General features: G+C 42.2%; 1 protein-coding gene across 9 annotated transcripts in view; it reads right to left on the reverse strand.

The window, feature by feature from the left end:
* Positions 1-14868, reverse strand: part of mettl22 (methyltransferase 22, Kin17 lysine) — a 98087-nt gene that overhangs the window by 75102 nt on the left and 8117 nt on the right. For all 9 annotated transcript variants that reach the window (XM_049560269.1, XM_049560275.1, XM_049560270.1 and 6 more), the window contains 2 exons: positions 13151-13290; positions 5841-5881 (listed from right to left, as the gene is read on the reverse strand). In XM_049560269.1, coding sequence (XP_049416226.1) covers positions 5841-5881; positions 13151-13290 — 181 coding nt within the window. The remainder of the gene's footprint in view (positions 1-5840; positions 5882-13150; positions 13291-14868) is intronic.

The raw sequence follows: 14868 nt of genomic DNA on the forward strand, positions 1-14868 counted from the left end.
TGATTGCCAGTATTTTTTCATTATTGCAAGAAATTCCATTGACTCATTCACAAGTCAAGCATGCATAATTAGGCTACAGTTGTCTGGGTGCGCAAAGGTGAAGTACGCTGGTATTGTCATACAAAGTTTGACGAGTGTCAACTGGACAATATGGAGATGTCTGCATCTTGAAAGCTGGACTACAAATGTGGATAGACAGGGAGAAACACATGCAAGCCTAAGATGTGGTAAGATACGATATTCCTCACTATATGAAGTGACTGATAACAAGATGGATTGTAAAGAAATTCGTCAGGTTTTTATTTTGTATACAATCAGTCTGTATTTATAGCATGATGGGATGACAGCACAATGATGTGGTATCACTGGAAAGCTCTAGTCCTGCGCTTTCATGTGATATGCGTGGCATTTCTGTGTGAGCCTGCATTCGCGAGTAATCCATCTAAGAGTAATGTGTGTGCAAAGCTGCATGAAAGCTTTGTTATTCATGATTTTAGTGTAAATTTATCTTTTTTTTTCACTGTGAAAACATTGGACTACCGACAAGTGCTTGGCCTTGTCGGAACGCTACAGTTCCGCTGTTTCACATGATACAGTATGTGTGGCTTCTCGCTATGACGCACAGTCGTGGAAAAAATCAATAGAGAACAACAGGTGTGAATTTGGATGCACTGTGCGTCGTTCAGGCCCACAGGGTTAAAAATTCTCCAGCTAATTCAGAATGCAGCGGCACGTGTACTAACAGGAACTAAAAAACGAGATCACATTTCTCCTGTTTTAGCTTCTCTGCACTGGCTCCCTGTAAAATCCAGAATTGAATTTAAAATCCTACTGTTAACTTATAAAGCTCTAAATGGTCAGGCTCCGTCATATCTTAGAGAGCTCATAGTGCCATATTATCCCACCAGAGCACTGCGCTCTGAGAATGCAGGGTTTCTCGTGGCCCCTAAAGTCTCCAAAAGTAGATCAGGAGCCAGAGCCTTTAGCTATCAGGCTCCTCTCCTGTGGAATCATCGTCCGGGAGGCAGACACCATCTCCACATTTAAGACTAGACTTAAGACTTTCCTCTTTGATAAAGCTTATAGTTAGGGCCGGCTCAGGCTTGCCAGCCCCTAGTTAGGCTGACTTAGGCCTAGTCTGCCGGGGGACCTCGTATAATACACCGGGCACCTTCTCTCTCTCTCTCTCTCTCTCTCTCTCTCTCTCTCTCTCTCTCATGTCCTGTTACTGCATCTTGCTAACTCGGCCATACTGCATGTCACTAACTCGGCTTCTTCTCCGGAGCCTTTGCGCTCCACTATCTCGCAGGTTAACTTATATCGCAGCGGTGCGGTGTCTGTTATTATACACATATGATTATTGTCACATACATATACTCTCAGATATTAATATTTACTTTCAACATATTGTACAACAATAGCCAGAATCATAATTATAATATTATTACTTTCAGTAATGTTGTTGTAAGCTACTGTCATTACCGTCTGTCTCTGTCTCTCTCTCTGTCTCTCTTTCTGTCTCATTGTGTCATACGGATTACTGTTATTTATTATGTTGATCTGTTCTGTACGACATCTATTACACGTCTGTCCGTCCTGGAAATGGGATCCCCAATGGCGGTTTTAGGCGGGGGCCAGCAGGGGCCAGTGCCCCCGTAACTCCGAGTCCGGCCCCCCGTGTGGCCCCCCCGCCGAGGAGTCGGAGGGGGGACGCGGAACTAAATTGTCTCAACAGGTTGCCAGTCGGACCACTTAAAGAGGCGCACCCAGTGAATCATGCAGAATACACCACACAAGAAGGAAAAGGGCCTGAGTTTTCTAGTGTTTAGTGTTTCCCATACATTGACTAATTTGCCCTGCCACAGTCTCCAAAAATTGGCCAGATATAAAATGCCTCCAGTAAATGAACGTCACTCTGTAGCGCACCGGCTGGAGCTCCTACTAGGAATTCTTCGGCTCCCCCCTCCCTCCCCCTCACCCTCCCCGGCCTCACCACAGACGTCGCTCTCCTAGCACTAATGTGAGCCTGAGTTGATAGAGCGGACCACATTTCTAAGCGGAATATTGAGGAATACTGACATCCACTTCGTGAGCATTCTTGAAAACACCCAGAACACATCAGTAGAGAATTGTGTGGCTGTATTTAAGACAACTCTGAGCCTGCACGGCAACATACAGCACCATTGAGGTAAGCTCTGAAAACTTTTTCCTTTTCATTTGACTCATGCCTGTCACATCATGTTTATGTAGTGATGTGAAATACGATCCGGAGTTTTCATGGGTCTTTTATTTTGAAAATCGACTGGATACTCTCGTCTTTTCTGCGCCTGACTTCCTGTTTGACTCATTTGGTCGGTGCAAATTGACGCGCCGTCAGAAATAGACCCGGCGCGTAATTTTAGCGGAGCGGAGCGCTGAGCCGCTTCTAGGCCGCGGCTGGTGGAGCACCTTCTTGAATGGCTGCTATTAGCTCCAGCACCCGCGCCTCGGCCGGATCGCGCACACCACAGATCCAGTGGGTTGCTATAAATTGGCCTGTCCCAGAGGCATTCAACTACCAGAGGGCTTTTGAAATGCTCTGATTCAGGGTGCTGTACTTGCAAATTGAGAGGGAGGGAGGAAAGCAGTAATTTGTGCCTGTTTGTGTGTAATTTATTTGAATCTCACCTTTTGTTTTCCTTTCGTTTTGCGTATTTTGTATTGTTTTGCGTATCTGGAACTGTACTTGTGAGTGTGAGAATTTTAAAAGAATATTTTGTCTGCACATGATTTTAAATATTAAAATAGCCCTCCAGAGGCAGATCAGTACGTCAGTCATTTTTCTTTTGATTACTGAAATGTTTAACCACTAATACTTAGCTGTATTTTAAGTGTAACCCTTCACCATAACATACAACTAGTGTTTTTATCAGTAAAAATGGAACATTTTTCACACATAAAAAGCACAAAGATGTTGAAATCTAGGCATATTCTGCCATCATAACTTTGCTCTCAGAATTCACCAGATTGATGCCTTTAAATCAAATACAAAATTTTCTCCCAGGGGAGCATGCCCCCGGACCCCCTTACACATATATATATATATCTTATTGTTCAGACTTAGATATTTGACCGTACTTGTATGTGCCCCTGTATCAAAAGGACTGGCCCTAGCTTGGCCCCCCCATTGAAACTGGCCTAGAACCGCCACTGGGGATCCCTCCTCAGTTGCTCTTCCTGAGGTTTGTACTGTTTTTTTTCCCCGTTAAAGGGTTTTTTGGGGGGAGTTTTTCCTTATCCACTGCAAGGGTCCTAAGGACAGAGGGATGTCGTATGCTGTAAAGCCCTGTGAGGCAAATTGTGATTTGTGATATTGGGCTTTATAAATAAAATTGATTGATTGATTGATTGATTGATGTACAGAGGCCTCATCTGGCTGCAGCAGCCATGGGTTTGGTTCCGGCTTGTGGCCCTTTGCTGCGTGTCAGTCCCCACTCTCTCTCTCTGTCTCCCAATTTCACTCACTCTCCTGTCCATTAAAGGCAAAAAGCACACAAAAATAATTATTAAAAAACAAAAATTAAATTACTGTCTCTCCTCTTCCCTTGCCATCCTGCCCCCCCAAAAACCCATACAGCCTCCTTTACCCAGACCGCTCCCTGGTTTACCACTGGTATCCAACAGCTGAAAACTGCTGGTCGTTGACTGGAGCAGCTGTGCAAAAAGACTGGACTTTCAGTACATACCCAAATATATGCTGAACATCTGCATCACTATAAGAATGCTCTTTCCACTGCCAAATCCCCGTACTACTACAACCTCATTAGTACGGCCAAAGATAACATAGCCCTGTTCACAACAGTCAGTCACCTACTCCAACCTCCTAAAACCCTCTCCCCAAACGCTTCTACTGACCATTGCTTTGCCTTTCTGGACTTCTTCATTAACAAAATCAACACCATCCACATACAGCTGCAGTATTCATTCACTTCCTCAAAGGATCCACCCTGGATGCTTAAAACAGGCCAATCACTCATCAGCCCCCTCTCTAACTTCACCCCTGCAACAGAAGAAACCATCTCTGAGCTCATCTGCAAAGCAAGACCACCCACCTGTCAGATCAATCCCCTTCCCACTACTCTCCTAAAAGCCTGCCTGCCATCCGTGTCCCCCATGATCACTGCAATAATCAACTCCTCCCTTACCCTTGAAACTGTACCCTCCACTCTCAAACTGGCTGCAATTACACCCACCTTCAAAAAAACAGGTGCTGACCCAGCTGACCTTAACCACTACAGGCCAATCTCTAACCTCCCCTTAATTTCAAAAATCCTGGAGAAGGTGGTTGCCACTCAACTTCAGTCCCACCTTGACTCAAACAACCTCCACGAACCCTTCCAATCTGGTCTCCGCCCAAAACACAGTACTGAAACAAACCGGGTTAAAATCACCAATGACCTCCTCTGCGCAGCTGACTCTGGACTGCTCGACATTCCTTATCCTCCAGGATCTCAGTGCTGTGTTCGGCACCATCTCCCATCAACTACTCCTGGAACACATGGCTGATATTGGGATCTCTGGTGTTGCACTTTCGTGGTTCATGTCCTACCTTACTGACAGACAATAGTTTTTCCAGATGAGGAACCACCGGTCAACGTGATCTGCTGTTTCACTGGGTGTCCCCCAAGGGTCAGTTATTATTTATCATCTACCTCATTCCCCTGGGCACAATCCTCCATCACGATGGTGTTAATTTCCACTGCTACGCAGTTGAATAAGCAGGAACTTTCTGAAGCTCAGTGGCAGCAAAACCGAAGCCCTGCTCACTGGTTCCAAAAACACTGTGGCCAAAATTCAAAGCACCCAAGTCCCACACATCATCATTGATAACTTCCCTGTACCCTTTTCCAGCCATGTGAAGAGCCTCTGTGCCCTCCCACCAAACTCATGAGCAGGCTTCAGATCATCACCTGCATCAAATCATCTGACCACATCACCCCCATTCTCATCCAACTACACTGGCTCCCTGTTCAGTACCAGATTGATTACAAAAACCTTCTGCTCACCTTCAAAGCCCTCCACAACCTAGCTCCCAGCTAGGAGTACACCCCCTGCAGCTCCCTGCGCTCTTCCTCTGCTAGTTTCCTGACCGTCCCCACTTCACACCTCACCACCATGGGTGCCAGGGCTTTCAGCTACACTGCTCCCAGGCTCTGGAACTCCCTTTCTCCACACAGTCAACAGTCTGACAGCATAAAATCCTTCAATTCCAATCTCAATCCACTCAGTGTCCTTACTTACGTAAAATATGCTGCAATCCACGCTCTCTGTTATGGTTGTATAAGAAGTAAAGAGAACTGTGTGAAAAGATTTTCAGTTTCAGAACACAGTTGGCAGAGGAGCATAAAATTGATGGAGAACAACTGTACAGCATGTTTGCACGTGGACCCACGAAATGAAAATATGAACCTTTAACTATGATGAGAATTGCCGGACACACACTGCCACAACTCCCATAGTTTTAGCAGTCCTTCACAGGCCCATCCTATGTTAAATATTGCCCCAACCAAAACACAGATCCTCAGTAAATACAGTGTACCTCTACAGGCATTGCCTTCAAGATATCACACACATCCAAATTTGACTAACTATACCTGTGGCATTGAAAAAGTTACAACCACATAAGACTGCATCTTTCCAGAGTATGTATCATAGCTTCAGGTAAAACAGTCACCTCGTGAAGTCAAGTTTTGTTTGGGAAAACCGTTACGTCAGCCACACGAGTAATGAGTAATCAGAACTGGGAGGGTTTATGGTGAGGGTCAACAGATAAAAAGATGGATTGATCAAATATTACTGACCTGTTTGCCAACATCCTCCAGGGGTGTGGCCATAGTGTGCTCTGTAAATAGATGGAATTCATATATTAAACACTTTGTAAGAATTATGTAGTGCACTAACTAGCCCTTTGTCATTTTACATCTGTGACTGAATTGTGAGAAGTGAGACAGGCCGGACTGGCCATTGGAAGAATAGGGAGAAAAACTGTTGAAAATCGCTGAATGAAATACAGGGTATGTTATCTTATATCATGAACTTATTTTATAGCTTTACAGATACCCTCCACTGAAGTGATTTCTGATTTGAGTAAAACGAACGAGAGCAGCCGTAGGTATATAAGCTGTGCGCTTGCACTGCGTTCTTCAGTTGGCAGTTATACTCAGAGTAAAGCTACTAAAGGCCAGCCAAGTAACTGTTTGTTTTCATTCTGTCAGAATAAAACCATCCTCACCTTTTCTTAAAATATGTTCATCCTGAGTCCATGATTTGTGGTTGTAACATATAAGCCTATTGACGTCAGTCGTTAGCCTCTTAGCTAGCAAGTGAAAATCATATTGTTCATGGCAAACTAACATTTTCAACCTAGGTTAAGTCAACTGCATGGCTAAAGTTAGTTTACCGTAACGTCAGTCATGGTAATGGGGACGCTTCAACTCTTACAAGTGGAGTGTTTTGTCAGTTAAGATAAAAAAAATGGAAAATAAAAAACCCTTACGGGACATTTGGACACTTGCTAAGGGAATAGCATCATTTTGTAAATTTAATGCTACTATACACAACAGAATAAGCATTCTGGATACATTTTGATTTTGTCAATTTTAATTAAAACGGTTATTATTCATACTTATGATACATGATTGGATGGGTTTACTGAATAGTGCAATTATTATTCTTTCTCAGTTCTTCAGTTGACAGCTGAAATATAGAAGTCTTACAAAAAATTTCACCTTATATAAAGTGGCGGCATTTCTTTTTCTTATGGCAGTATGAGCAATGTGGCAGGAGGGAGAGCTGCACAAGAGTGAACAGAGCACAGATGATTTAAGGACACTGCCATGATCAAAGGGTTGCATTGGAAATGTATGCTGCAGTGGAAAGAAATTTCCATGTGAGTGGCATTGACTCTTCGCTCTCTAGTTTGTAGGTTGGGTTCATTTTTAAAAACAAATACACCTAATTTACTAACTTATAATTTCTGATTACTCATTATGTCATCAGTATTGTATTCTCTAATTAATCAAATTCTATAAAAAAAGGAGCAACTGTTTAGCTCACCTATGCCTTAAAACTATGGAGTTAGATTTGTCTCATTAATACCTGTAAATTCACAGAGGGTGATCTACAAATATTTCTTGATCGGCATACGTTTCATAATTATGTGTGTGAACAGATCGACAATCTGTGTGTAAATGTGTAATCTGTAAATATAAAACACATTCCACAAATACAAAAAATATCTGTGAATACATTAAATTAATTTGCAAATAAATGAAAAGCATTTGTGAATATCTTCCTAACATTTACAACTTTCGAACAGGCATTGTGAAATCAGTTTTTATTTGTGAATCGAAAAAACATTTGTGGATCTCAGTTCTTCGCGTGTGGATTTGCTTTTTACACACACGGATTTTTGAGACAAACTTTCCGCCGGTCCAAATGAAAATGCACTCGTATCACTCGGCCATCTTCGGATAGCACATGATCACCCAGCTGATGACGTCATTTCCGCATGTGAAAGTAAGAGCATGCAGTCTTTCTATGAGCTGTTTTTTGTTGTTGTTTTTTTAATAATAATCAGCGATAAGTAGCGTGCATTCATTGTTTTATGTTCATGTCATACAGTGAGTATTAGTGTGTGTTTATTTGTTCTATGTATCTGGCACACACTTTTGTGTACATTTCTGTTTGAGTATGAAAGGCACGGTGGCTGCTCCTTCAGTTGGCAGTTATCAGCCAACTCATCCTTTATATTTTTCATTTATTCTTTCAAGTAGGATTAAAGTCACAAAGCACTTCACATCTTATTATTAGTGTACTCTTACTAATGTAGTTGTAATGTCTGTGCTGACCGCACCGTCTTTAGTTATATTACATCGTTTCAGTGAGGTTACGTTAACTGTTATAAGATATGACAAGTGGCAACACCCTGGTTAAGGTCTTTGATAGAACAGCTGTTGGTGTGGGTAGCTCTTTTTGTTTAGAAATGTAATATTGTAGTTGTATTGTTCATTGTTAATATGTAGATTGTGCTAAGCTAACGTTAGCTACTGAAATAGCATCTGCTGCCATGGCAACAGTAAACATTCATGTTGCGGGCTGGGGGAATGAAAGCAGGGTGCAGTATTTTATACATTGTTAATAGACCAGAAGTCAGTACCATCCAACCTGTAAAGAGGGCCACGGTAGAAGATGCTGGTGAATGACATCCAGACATCTCTCCACAACCTTTCAATGCTAGTGTAATCAGTACAAAATTATGGGGTTTAAAGGGCCAGTGTGTATATTTGGCATGGTTTATTGTCAATCTGAATCTGAATCTGAATGTTCTACCCATTAATATGTTTATACAAGTGTATGATCGCTATAAAATAAAATTTGTTTGGTTTTCGTAGCCTTATAATTATGCTTTTATATATATATATAGCAAGGGCCTTGCTTTAGAGAGATCGCCATCTTGCGCCGCCATGTATGTACGGCAGACCGAGCGGACAATCCAGCCAGCCAGAGAACGCGTTTCGCGTGTATAAATAAACCAGCGAAGACAGTGGAGGAAGGAAGAAGGAGGAAGAAACAGCAGTGTTAGTAGTTCATCGATGGAAAGTAGTGAAAAGTTTTTTTTTAGTTATAAAGTTTGCGACTGGACCACACTTACCACGCAACAGGAGAGAATGAAAACGAACCGTCATCTGCGAGGAAAACAAGATGCAACTTCATTCCTTGTGATGCACTCTCTGCGGCGCTTTTCCTCCTGGTGATATATCTCCCCAACGATGGTAGTTTTAGCACCGAATCCCATTCTATGCATTCAGCCTCTCTTCTCACCCGCTCAGCATCAAACACATGGAGTTCCTCATCTGTATGCTCCGGCTCAAACAGGTATGGCTCTGGGTCTGTGTCCGCTACAAGAAACTCTTCAAAATCGCGTTCATAGTCCGGAGATATTGCTAGGCTAAATAAACAGCTGAGCTCTGTTTACAGGCTACGCTGTCAGTCAGTGTGCGGGCTGGAGATTGGCGGAGCAGAGAGGGGAGGGGGGTCCCCACTCAGTATGGTAAACGAGTTTGTGTGTAAAGTTATGAAGTGCGTCTGTTACGCCAGAAGAGTCAGAGTTTGGGAGTGGAGTGTTACCGGAGTTTCTGGAGTGCTCAAATAAACTGGCCTTTTTCCCGAACGCTCCTCTGGTCTCCTGCTTGTGAGGGATTCATTACAATATCGTAAAATGGTTTAGATTTCTAAATAAACATTCACCTCGTCGCTAGATAGACCTACTCCTGAAAAACTCGTACGCACGGCTTTTTGTCCCTACGAGGCCACCGTCATTTACCCGACGGGATGGGTGAGCGAGTGAGCCCTGCAATCTAGAATTTGACCACTGATGTCACTGTTTCCAACGGTTTTCAACCCATTTTACATACTGGCCCTTTAATCCTACTCGAAAGAATAAATGAAAAATATAAAGGATGAGTTGGCTGATAACTGCCAACTGAAGGAGCAGCCACCGTGCCTTTCATACTCAAACAGAAATGTACACAAAAGTGTGTGCCAGATACATAGAACAAATAAACACACACTATTACTCACTGTATGACATTAACATAAAACAATGAATGCACGTTACTTATCGCTGATTATTATTAAAAAAAAAAAAACAACAACAAAAAACAGCACATAGAAAGACTGCATGCTCTTACTTTCACATGCGGAAATGACGTCATCAGCTGGGTGATCACGTGCTATCCGAAGATGGCCGAGCGATACGAGTGCATTTTCGTTCAGACCGGCAGAAAGTTTGTCTCAAAAATCCGTGTGTGTAAAAAGCAAATCCACACGCGAAGAACTGAGATCCACAAATGTTTTTTCGATTCACAAATGCCTGTTCGAAAGTTGTAAATGTTAGGAAGATATTCACAAATGCTTTTCATTTATTTGCAAATTAATTTAATGTATTCACAGATATTTTTTGTATTTGTGGAATGTGTTTTATATTTACAGATTACACATTTACACACAGATTGTTGATCTGTTCACACACATAATTATGAAACGTGTGCAGATCAAGAAATATTTGTAGATCACCCTCTGTGCATTTTAGGTTTTTTAAGTTTAAGTTTAAGTTTATTTACTTTATTAATCCCCCTGAGGGGAAATTCAATGTTTTCACTCTTGCTTGTCAATTACACACAGGTCTGAAAGACACACACATGCACAAACAGGACCTATACATGCACAGAGATCTCAGAGTGAGGGGGCTGCCCTTTGGTCAGGCGCCCCGAGCGGTTGGGGGGTTCGGTGCCTTGCTCAAGGGCACCTCAGCAGTGCCCAGGAGGTGAACTGGCACCTCTCCAGCCACCAGTCCACGCTCCATATTTTGGTCCGGACGGGGACTCGAACAGGCAACCCTCCGGTTCCCAACCCAAGTCCCTATGGACTGAGCTACTGCCGCCCCAATGATGGATGTAACGATTACCGATATTACGGTAAATCTCGGTTAATTTTTACACGGTAAGAATAACCGTTTATGTTTAAATTAATTGCATTATCGCGGTGGATTATCAGGATATGTAATAACAGCCTCATTCAAGTCTCACGATGCAGGCGCTGCATGAATGTGTAGCATGTGTAAACACAAAGAATTAAAACATGGCGGAAGGTGGTGATAGCAGCACTCAGGACATTTCCCCCCCAACTAAACGCACAAAGTCTGAGGTCTGGGCGTACTTTGGGTTTCTGAAGAATGCGGAGGGACAGCTGGTGGAGGACAACTATCCTGTGTGAAAAAAAAGAAAGAAAGAAAGAAAGAAAGAAAGAAAGTTGCTGCGAAGGGTAGCAACACTACAAATCTGCTGGCTCATCTCCGTGACAGCTTTACAGCCAGTGCAAGTTCATTCTTCTTCTAACCGCTTCATCCTCTTGAGGGTCGCGGGGGGGCTGGAGCCTATCCCAGCTGACATCGGGCGAGAGGCAGGGTACACCCTGGACAGGTCGCCAGACTATCGCAGGGCTGACACATAGAGACAAACAACCATTCACGCACACATTCACACCTATGGACAATTTAGAGTTATCAATTAACCTAGTCCCCAGTCTGCATGTCTTTGGACTGTGGGAGGAAGCCGGAGTGCCCGGAGAGAACCCACGCTGACACGGGGAGAACATGCAAACTCTGCACAGAAGGGCTCCCATGCCCAGGATCGAACCAGCAACCCTCTTGCTGTGAGGCGAGAGTGCTAACCACCACACCACCATGCCGCCCAGCCAGTGCAAGTTATGCCATGCAAACGTCAGTTATTGTGTGAGGGACTTCGGTTTTACTAAGATTGTCATAATGTGTAACTCTCGACGTATATGGGACATTTGAGCCGTATCTGTCCTCCTAAACGGCGACTAGGTTTTCCGTTTTCGTTTAAGACACTTAGGAGCTAATACTAGCTGAGTAGCTAATAGCCGTATTAGCAGCTATGTTGCTAAGTGTTTCAAAATGAAACGGAGCTGAAAACACTGAGTGGAGCCAACAGAATATAAACCGACGTAACGTAACGCTGATTGAGATCAACCATGATTGAATCACTATGATTATGGTTATTGTATGGCGAGCTAGAATCGATATAGACAGCCAGTTATGCTTTCTCGACATAAGCTCAAGGAAACAACATAAAACGCTGCCGTGTTAACCTTTGACCGAGAGCCTTAATGGGGGCTCTCGGTTTTATAAGGTTAATTAAATTCACTGCTCACAGTCTTGACCTAACACACGTACACACACGAGAACATGCACTCCTTTTCTCATACAGGCACTCACATGCACACTTCTAATGTGTGAATTATTCTGTGTAATGATGACCATTGCCCTTAGGGTTTTTTTGGTTTCTCCTGCACATTTGTGATATCTATTCTATATATTGTATGTTTTTTGTTCTACTCTTGCATTGTTTTGTTTTATATATTTTTTTTTTTCCTCTCGTGCTAATAAATAAATAATATATAAATTGTTTACATTTTTTGCTGACTGTTAAAATGCACCAGACAAATAAGCTTTGTTTCTGTAATTTGTTTACATATTTTGTTCGTTTAAAATAAATGTTTCTGTTGCTGTGCCAATCCCTTGCCCCTTTAATGCGAAAGTTTCATTTTAATGTAAGATTTTGGCTGTTAACATTTTAGTATGATAAGGAAGTTACAAGATTTAGTTATTCAGTTTCAGTTATTTCAATATATCTATTTTTTGGACATTTTACAGCGCTTACAAAAATATCGTGATATTATCGTTTACCGTGATAATTTGGTCACTATAATCGAGTTATCAAATTTTCCATATCGTTACATCCCTAGTGCACTTACAGGTATTAATGAGACAAATCTAACTGCATATAAAACAGCCGTACTGTTCTGTCTGATGAAACACAGAATAAAAGAGTTTCTCACCAGCATCCAAAGCAGAAAAACTAGACTCCCTGCTTCATGGTTGTATGCCTCCACGCACCAGTAAAGTTGCACTTACAGATTACATCCATGTCTGTGAAAACATGGATGCTTCACACACATCTTCCTACTGGTGGCACAGAAGATCTATACAATCAGCACAGTTTCAAGTTGGGCTCCCAAGATGAGTGTCATAAATTCAGTACCTGACCAAATGTCTCCCCATCCTTTGAGTTATTTGACGACCAATTTGTAATCAGTTTGTTAAGTCCAAATGAATGTTTGTGCAAAATTTGGAGAAATTCCCTCAAGGTGTACCTGAGATACTGCATTCACAAAAATAGGTTGGAATGATGAACAACCTGAAAACATAACGCCTCTGGCCATGGCTATCACCAGCACGGAGGCATAAAAAGATAAAATTAAAGTAAAAAAAACATCAACATGGGAACAGTCAACAGTGATTGATGTCATTTGGGTGAATGGTGAGGCCACTGACATAATGAACACCTACACGCACTAAAATCCAAATTCATGACTGAGCACCTTTATGAATATTTAATCTTACGTTGAAAAGTTTGTCCAGATATGTCCGAGTCAAATACAGATTGACTTTTGTGAAAAATGTATGATAATTGCGATAATCCTCGGATGAAATTATGAAAAAACACAGTCAAATTTAGGCTCTTACCAATCTTTATAATGTTTAAAGGCTTATCATCTTCATCATCCGTATCCCCCTCTTCTTGTTCCAGGACAGGGTTGGACTGTTGGAGAATGACAGGACAGACCGCATCTCGGCCACTGTCCTCCTTAGGGTTTGTCCTCGGGCTAGGGAGTCAGAAGAAGAGCACGAAATCTATCAGTGGAAGACAGAAATATATAAACTAAAGCTGTAATTAACATTTTTATTCAACTTAATCTCTGTGGAAAAAGTTTAATATGAACATGCTACACCCTAACAGGTCTGTGACTGCTTGAAGGAGCAAACACTGTTCTTTAGGCTAAAATTGGTCCATCAATAGTTATTGTAGGAATAATTAACTGAAAATGTTACTGAAATTATAGACTGATTATAAATGTTAAAGAAAAACAGAATTAAGTTTATTTACACCCCAAAGTACAGTATTTATCTAACGCAGATATGCTACATGTCAATGCAATTCAGAACACAGCATACAGTCTGGTTGTACATAGTTGTACATACATATACATATATATACATACATACATACATACATACATACATACTTTTTTTTTTTTAACCTTTATTTTACCAGGAAATAGCCCCATTGAGATTCAGGAGTCCTGGCCAAGATAGCAGCATAACAGTTGCAAAACAGTTGGCAATTCACTTCAAGACAGTATAATCACCAGCAGCGCTCAGTACCGGGACATGTGCATTCAGTACTCAAATAATCCTTAATCCTACTTTTGAAATGTTCCATACTTGGCAGGTAATCCATTTTAAAATGTCTCTGTAACTCACACCAGGACGAGGGTGCGAATACTTTAAAGGCACTCTCACCAAAGACAGTTAGTGTTCGAGGAACGACATACATAATTTGTCCATCTGACCGAAGATTACAGCTCCTGGCAACTTTAGGAATCAAGAGAGAACATACAGTACAGGCCAAAAGTTTGGACACACCTTCTCATTCAATGCGTTTTCTTTATTTTCATGACTATTTACATTGTAGATTCTCACTGAAGGCATCAAAACTATGAATGAACACATGTGGAGTTATGTACTTAACAAAAAAAGGTGAAATAACTGAAAACATGTTCTATATTCTAGTTTCTTCAAAATAGCCACCCTTTGCTCTGATTACTGCTTTGCACACTCTTGGCATTCTCTCGATGAGCTTCAAGAGGTAGTCACCTGAAATGGTTTTCCAACAGTCTTGAAGGAGTTCCCAGAGGTGTTTAGCACTTGTTGGCCCCTTTGCCTTCACTCTGCAGTCCAGCTCACCCCAAACCATCTCGACTGGGTTCAGGTCCGGTGACTGTGGAGGCCAGGTCATCTGCCCCAGCACTCCATCACTCTCCTTCTTGGTCAAATAGCCCTTACACAGCCTGGAGGTGTGTTTGGGGTCATTGTCCTGTTGAAAAATAAATGATCGTCCAACTAAACGCAAACCGGATGGGATGGCATGTCGCTGCAGGATGCTGTGGTAGCCATGCTGGTTCAGTGTGCCTTCAATTTTGAATAAATCCCCAACAGTGTCACCAGCAAAACACCCCCACACCATCACACCTCCTCCTCCTCCATGCTTCACAGTGGGAACCAGGCATGTGGAATCCATCCGTTCACCTTTTCTGCGTCTCACAAAGACACGGCGGTTGGAACCAAAGATCTCAAATTTGGACTCATCAGACCAAAGCACAGATTTCCACTGGTCTAATGTC

The sequence above is a fragment of the Epinephelus fuscoguttatus genome, linkage group LG19 (genome assembly GCF_011397635.1).
Source record: "Epinephelus fuscoguttatus linkage group LG19, E.fuscoguttatus.final_Chr_v1".
Lineage (NCBI taxonomy): Eukaryota > Metazoa > Chordata > Actinopteri > Perciformes > Serranidae > Epinephelus > Epinephelus fuscoguttatus.